At 49.5% G+C, this 7,868-nt stretch overlaps 1 protein-coding gene across 2 annotated transcripts in view; it reads right to left on the bottom strand.

The window, feature by feature from the left end:
- Positions 1–1,039: 1,039 nt before the first annotated feature.
- RAB6B (RAB6B, member RAS oncogene family) overlaps positions 1,040–7,868 on the bottom strand; it is a 63,819-nt gene continuing 56,990 nt past the window's right edge. For both annotated transcript variants that reach the window (XM_011970222.1, XM_011970223.1), the window contains exon 8: positions 1,040–5,642. In XM_011970222.1, coding sequence (XP_011825612.1) covers positions 5,578–5,642 — 65 coding nt within the window. In that variant the 3' untranslated portion in view covers positions 1,040–5,577. The remainder of the gene's footprint in view (positions 5,643–7,868) is intronic.

Genomic DNA, 7,868 nt, shown 5'->3' with positions numbered 1-7,868 from the left:
TTCCTTAGTCTGCCAAAGGCAGGAACTGCTGGACAGCTGAGTGTGAATGCTGTCTCCAGTGAGACTACTCGCTTCCCTGTAGTGCGAAGTCATGTCACCATAAATTATTGGGGAATGACTGCTTGTCTCGGAACCACTTCGCTCAAGCCTGAGTCTGGCTCATGCAAGCACCTACTCACTGGCCCTCAGCCCTCTGTCTTGCCACATCCCCTGTACCTGCTCTGCCTCACATTTTACAACTGGCAGCCAGAAAAAGTAAGGCTTAGTAGGCAGGGACATCTACTTCTTGTCTCTTCTAATTAAAGATGGCTTCCTTGAGGTGGCGGCAGATTGGAGGGTGTTCTGGAACCTTTAGAAGCTTTAAAAGGGAGGTAATTAGTGAAGTTGGACTTGAAGAAGAGTGAGATTCCCAGGCTAGTGCAATTTACCTAATCTTGGCTTTTGTTCCTCTTTGGATTAGTCCCAGAACGGTGCTGGCTTTCTGAGCATCTTTTAGTCTGGAGATAACTGAGACCTGGAGGGGCCGCTCAGGGATGTTCCTAACTGGTGTGGGGTGGGGCTGGGGATGGACTATGGCAGCTAGATGTTGTCAAAGGTCATTATAGTTCACCTTAAGTTCTTGCCTTTAAATGGCTTTCTGAAAATCACCAGAAGCATAAGAGATCCAGTCCCTGTACCCTCTCCCCGCTTCCTAATCCCCGAGCCATGGCAAGCAGAGAGTGGGGATGAAGGAAGATACGGTACCCCTGACTCTCAGTTCTGCCTGGAGGCTCCCTTCCTACCAGCCTTTCAGCAGAATGGAGATTAGGGGAATGTGTGTGGATTTACTCTCATGAGTGTGTCCCACCTTTCCCCCTTTGGAGTTGGAGGACAGCCCAGCTCCACCAGTAGAAGGAAGCAGCAAAGCGGCAAAGGGCTTTAGGTAGTGGACATACCACCCAGGCATGAGAAGACGGACTTTGTGGAGCACACACTTGAGGAACTCTTGTTTTTGAACCCCCCATTTATGACTGCACCACTTAAACACAGACCAGAAGCGTTGTTTTGAGAATTAGGACAGTTTATTGTTTGACCAACATGCTGAGTCTTTTCCACATTTTACACAGTTTAATGTGAAATCAACATGGCGGCTATGTCTTCTGAGCCCATAACAGATGGAATTGCCACCCTCTGTGCTCCTCACAGCCAATCACTTTAAAGGGATGGGTGAGGGGAAAGTGAGGGGAGAAGTGGACACACACCGCGAGATGCAGGCTGGCCTTCGATGCTACGGAGGCTTCCCACCTCCTGAAGGAACCATCTAAACCCCTGCTGCAAGGATTTCCTGACGAAACCACATGCTTCTGGGAGTGCCAACCAGACAGGGGTCTGGAGTCCAAGGAGTTTGCACATTGAGATCCCAAGGTTTTGGAACACCTAAATAGTTCATGTCAAACAAAAATTCAAAGGGTGTCCTGATCTGTGTGGGTGCCCGTGACAATCAGAGTAGACTTGGGGACTGGCCCTTGTGCAGTAGAGGAGCCCAAAATGCCACTGATATTCTCACTCATATGCTGGGAAGAACCTAGTGTCCTAACCAAAGAGTAGAGATGGTCTGAGGAACACACCCATGCACAGCAGTCCTTGCTGTATAATAAATATGGAGTCACATTTGTTCACACACAGGGCAGCAATGGATGAAAAATGGAAACTTCACTGGTTCTGATCACTCCTATCCTAATAAGCAACTCACCCTTCTCCATCCTGGTTTTCCTGCCTGTAGATAGGAAGAGTTGTGAGAGCTCTGCTTCACATAGCTGTAACAAGGTGACAATGCCTCACATTCTTTGGGGAGAGGTAGTTCAGAAACGAGTGGGCACACAATCTGCTCGGTTGATGCACACAGACATCCTTCTGTTCAGCTGCCCCTCACGTGGCTCAGACACGCCTCACCGTCCTCGGCTACCTGGTCCCATCTCATCCTGACAATCCTCACCTGCCTTCCATCTTGTGAAGGAACGAGGCTGCTCTACCTGCAGGACACCGAAGCCAGGAGGGCCATCCCTTTACTGTCACAACTGGTACCCCCGGGCAGGGCCTCCCAGCACTGGCTAGCCACCAGGATGATGGAGACATTGCACCCCAGATGTGTCTGCACTCTTAACTACCACCATTTCAATCCTTGTTTCTGTTGCCAGAGACACTGAAACTGGTCTGGCCATTGCTCCCCGCAGACCTGGGAACGTGACTGAATGTTTAAGGATGACAAGAAGAAGAGAGCAGCGATAGATAGCAAGGAGGCCTCTGACCCAGGGAAACTGCTGCCAACAGCTACCAAGCCAACTAGCCTTGGATCAGACAACTGCAGCCATGGTGCTCATGATTCTGATGTCACACCTTCATGATGATGTATGTATGATCACCCAGCAAGTTAGGAGTGATCAGAACCAACATGTTTCCACTTGTAAATAGGCTGTTTGCTTTTTCCATCTTACACTTAATTTTCCTGATGCCTGCAGAACAGGAGCTTTGTTGATAGCTTTTGAGATTTACCCCCCTCCCATCATCCCAAAAAAGGCCAAAAGAAGAGGATCCTGCTAATCTGCCAGGTCAGGTCTAGTCTTTGGGGAGAGGGACTGAACTGCTCAACTGAGAACACTTCCTCAAAGGAATCCTCCACTTTGCCCTCTGCTAACTCATCTGGATTCAGCAAAGATGCAATGCTCTTGCTGGGGTGCTAAGGTGATGCCATGACATCTTCTTCAAGAGCACCTAACAGTTTATTATGGAACCTTACTCTGTGCCAATTCGACCTGCAAGCAAGGGGACAAGGATGGTGCCTGCTCAAGACAAAAATCAGGGAACCAACAACTTCTGAAAAAGGGGTCTGGCTGCCTTTCCACACCCCAGGAATGGAGGGGCAGAAACCGCACCTGCGGAAGGGAGCGTCATGGAACTGCTGAGATGGGAGGACAGGAGGGAGCCACCCTCAGCCTCAGAGGCCAAGGGGCTGGGGAGAACCCAAACTCAAAGAGAGGATGTTGTGTGCATGCTAGGAAAGGCAGGACTCACTAAGGCCATGTCAAACCAAATGCTATCTTTCACTGCTCCTCTAGGCCAGGATGGAAAAACAGTCCATGGTGCCTTGGATGTGTGTGCCCATGAGAAGGGAACTGAGTTTCTACTGTTTTATAGGATGTTTTTTTAAAAAAGCTAATCTTTAGTGCCAAGAAAATAAAAATCTACCATATGTTCATTCACTGAGACCCAGTGCAGATCCCTGTAAATGGGGCGGTCTCAGAGGCCACAGGTGATGGCCCTCACTGCCAACCAGGCAGGACGCTGTCATGTGGACTCCTGTAAATTCTCTCGAGGTAAGTAAGCACTCTTCCAACAAGCACCACTTGGGGGTGTGCCCATGGTGGGGGGACACTGGCCCACACAGGCATGCACACCCGTGCATATAAAGTACATAGAGAAATGGTGGAGATATTCCTGTGGGCTATGTTTGCCTGTAGTTTAACACAACTATGCATTATTTTATTGATGGCAAGACAATCACAAGTTATTTGACAATATTAAGTATTTCTTATTTCAACACGTTGCAGTACTTTTGAATTTCCAAAACTTATCACAATGCAAGTTCCAACTTGAGAGCAGGAGAAACAAGAATATACATTGAGCACATGTATCTCCGTGAGGATGTGTTTGTGGAAGGTGTATACACAAGTCTATCTCTATACATAATTATGTACACACATATAAAAACTAAACACATGACATCTGAAACACATTCAAACATTGGTCCTTGCCTTCTGCAAGAGGTGTTCAGTGGGATCCTGCTTCCTCTCTTCTTCACCTGAAGATAAATTCCTTGCTAGAGATAAGCTGTGGCATACAGCCTCCTAGGCAGAGGGTGTGTGGCAGGCCCACTGCACAGATATCAGTCCTGCCAGATTCTGCTGCACTTACTGCCTGCCATTTCAGATTAATTTCTGAGAAGTTTCAAAATTCATTCCAACAACCTTGTGGAGTTCAGCCCACCATACCCCAGATGGTCATTCATCCCATCTATGACATGCCCAGCAGCAGCCTGGAGGGAGAGCCAATGACAGCAGGGAGGGTGGGGTTTACATTTTGGCCAGACTCACTGCCCATTGCACCTGGCTCTGTGCAGGCTCAGGGCGGTAAGTCTGAGTCTATTTGGAATGCTGGCCAAGTAGGTTATATCACTTAGTGGGAAGAGAGAGTTCTCTTCAGAGACTCTGCAGGTTCTCAGGACTAAACCACTCTCAGGAATGAATCAAAAATGGAAGAGATGGCTCTCTGGGGGCAAGTCCTAGTGCCCTGGGCAGCCTTCTGGAGACCCCACCTGAACTATACCCTCAGGTGACCACAGCGCAGCCGCAGTAGCCAGAAAGATATGTCCACAAAGACTTCAACTGTGCCATGCCAGTGGGTAAAAACAGCAACAAATCAGCTTTTCCAGAAAGCACTCAACAATATTAGCAGCTGAGGCTCTAAGAACATGGATCTTTCCAGGTGGTGGTTCTGCAGACAACACCCCCACCTCCCCAATCACAGAGGATCAACTCCGGCTGGTACAGGCTCCAGCTTCCCTGACATCCAGGAGGAAGGCTTCAGGATGGCACGCTGCCCAACATCACACAGAGTTTCTTAGACTTGGCCCAGGCATGTGTACTGACTGCTGGGTGGGCTGGTTAAAATATTTTCAGAATCACACATGGCACCCCAGTCTATAAACCATGCACCACGCAGCTGCAATTGCCAACAGCACCCCATCCTTCTGATAGCCTCTTGCTCTGCCAGTCCCTGAGGGCACAGAGAACACACGGTTGCCTGTACCCTCAACCCCCTTCAAGGCTTTTCAGGGAAGGAGAAAGAGAGGTGGGAGCAGTTCCCCTGGGGGCTGCTGCCGGGCTGCCTAGAGCCCCCAGGCCTTGGTCTCAGCTCCACACAAGGTTGACGACCCACTCTGGCCATGGAAGGACAGAGTCAGAGCTACCTTTTCAGAGGCTGATGTGTTCAACCAATGTTTGATTTAAACGGAGTAGGGCCTGGAGAGTGGGGCCAGATGGCCCCAGACTGAAGCCTAATTAAGTTGCTCAGTTAATTGTTTTAATTTATTGGGCTGGGGATGGGAGGAAGGCAGAGGTGATGAAAGGTTCAAAGAGAACAGGAAGGAGGAGGTGTGTGGAGAGGTTCTCTATAAGTTTACAAATATACAAAAACAAAAAGCACATCTTTCAAATAAAAATGACTACATTTTTATCTGGCAAAAAATTGTATACACATGATTTAAATTTTTTTTAAATTTTAACAGTTTTTGGCAATCTTAATAAAGTACAATATATTACAACCAAACCAAAAAATAGTTGTTTAAGTAACAGCTGTTAAGAGTGATGTGATCCCTGATGCCCAGCCTCCCTCCCCATCCCACCCTACTCCTAGAGACAGAGAGAAAAGAAAAATCCTCCCATCTTGATAACTCGGTTCCCTCCCCCCTTAGGAAGCTAGCCAATAGGAAGCAACACAACAAGCAAGGAGTGTCATGGGAAGCCGCAGGTCGGCTCTGCATTAGCAGGAGCAGCCGCCCTCGCTGGCCGGGGGCTCCTGGGGTTTGTCCAGCTTGATGTCGATCACTGCAGGGGGACGGGCTAAGGAAGATGACTCTCCTGGAGAAGCTGCCACCCCACTCAGCCCTGTGCACTGTACCCTTCAGTACTTGGCTCTTGGTTTGGCTGGGCTAGGAAGGATGCAATACCAACTCCCACCTTGCCTCCTCTTCCCGTCACCCGTCCACTTCCCCCAGCGCCTGTCCACCCAAGCAAAGCTTGTCTTGCCTGGGCTGTGGGATCACCATCCATACCAAGGCCAGGGAGTCCCTTTCCCAGAAGCCTTCCCTTGACCAGTGCTCAAACGCCAGCTCCCAGCCCTGGCCTCAGCCCGGTTACCTGTCAGCCCCACTCAAAGTGCAATGGAGATGAAGAGCCCGCTGGGTTGACATCTCAAAGCACAGGGGTATGTGGGCCTTGCCTAATTGACAGCAGGAGGAAAACCCTCAAACTTTAGTCAGAACACATCACTTAGATCCTGAGGATGGCTATTGTGAGAAGCCACATCCATGGGGCCTAAGCACAGCCCCCTCGCCAGCCCTTTCCACTGGTGCCCTCAGGGGCTGTAGGCTAGAGAAGCACTTACCAGAACCACCAGAGGGACTGGTTCCAAACGCACAGCCAGGCTGGCCCTCTGCCTTCCTCATCGGGCTCAAAACCAACACTGTGTTTGAGGTTTTAGCCTTGCATCAAACCAGACGTAATTAGAGCTGAGGATCAGGTCCTTCGATACCTCACAGGATTGCTCTTCCTGGACAGGGCTTTGGTGCCGGCTGTAGACGACTGCCCTGAGACAGGGGTGTGTGGGGTGTGGTGGTATAAGAAGCACTGTTTTGGAACTTCTTGCTGGCATCCTAGGATGCTTTTGTGGCTCCCATTTGAGGACAACAGGAGAGGTTCTTTTGGTTTAAGTATGATGAAAAGCCATGCTTCTCCTGAAGTTCACATTTTCTTTCCTTGTCTTGGCTGTGAGAATGCTCAGAGCCAACTTTTTGGCCACCTCTAACAACCATGCAGCCATGGCATATATTTTGAGTATGACTTTATCTCTGACTTTTCTTTGCTTTTCCTACCTTTATTCTCCCTGTGTGTGTGCGTACACACATACACATACACCTTTATCTTGTGTGTACGTAGGTATATGTATCTTATACCATGGCAGTGTATAAATAAATAAGTAAACAGATAATAAGCCAGTGCCTTCCTTCCCACTGCCCACTGCAGCCCACCTTTTGTTCTCTCTACTCCAGTCAAGCAACCTACTTCTCTACCGCCTATCATTTTTTGGCAAACCCACTGCCAGGAATGCCCTGCTGTTTCTCCCAGCTGCAGTTCTATGGCCCATGCCAGCAGCGCAATCCCCTTCTGTATTGCTGGCCTGGGCACAGGCCTCCTTGAGGTCTCCTGGTCTTCTCTGAGTGCCCCTCTGAGCCCAGCCAGCTCTCTCTCAGCATAGTGGCTTCCCAAAGTCAGCTCTGGTGACAATCATGTCACACTCTGCTACAGAAACAAAGCGTCCATGGATTTCTCACTCTGGCATTTAAGGCCTCCCCATTTAAGGTCACCCCAACCACCTGTTGATGCGAGTTCATCCCCTTCCCTCTATCACATACCAAGGCTCCACCCACCAGATTTTCCGCACTTTAAACATGTCCTATGCTTTCCTTCTTTCCTTTGTTCATGCTGTTCTTTCCTTCTAGAAGTGATGCTCCCTCCCCGACACCCAGCCTTCCTCCCCATTTCCACCTCTAAAAATGTCCTCACTCCTTGGTCCAGGGTGCACGTGTTAGTGGCCTCTCCTGCTGAGCACTTGCTCTGTGCTGAGCACTATAAATGCGCTCCCTCACTTCCACATTAGACCTCGTGCAGTGGGGAGTAAGAGCCACCTTCCAACTGGGAAGCTGAGGTGCCCAGGTACAAACCCAAGGCTATCTTGACCGCAGCCTTCTACTTTCAATGACCTGGCTGTGCTAAGCCCCTTGTGGACCAGCTTCTCAGGCTCAACACTACTGACATTTTGGGCCAGACAATTCCATGTTATGAGGGGTTCCTGTACACGTAGGACGATCAGAAGCATCCCTGACCACTATCTATGAGATGCCAGTTAAACCCCATTCCCCCTCCCCCAATTTATGGCGAGCCAAAACGTCTGAAGACATTGCCAAATGTCCCCTGTGGGGAGGGGAGGGAAGGGCTATCAGTCCTGGTTGAGAACCAGTAGTCTAGCTTAAAGCTTGGCCACTGTTACAGCAC

The sequence above is a fragment of the Mandrillus leucophaeus genome, unplaced genomic scaffold (assembly GCF_000951045.1).
Source record: "Mandrillus leucophaeus isolate KB7577 unplaced genomic scaffold, Mleu.le_1.0 Scaffold935, whole genome shotgun sequence".
Classification (NCBI taxonomy): domain Eukaryota; kingdom Metazoa; phylum Chordata; class Mammalia; order Primates; family Cercopithecidae; genus Mandrillus; species Mandrillus leucophaeus.
This window is presented reverse-complemented; position numbering and strand designations above follow the sequence as displayed.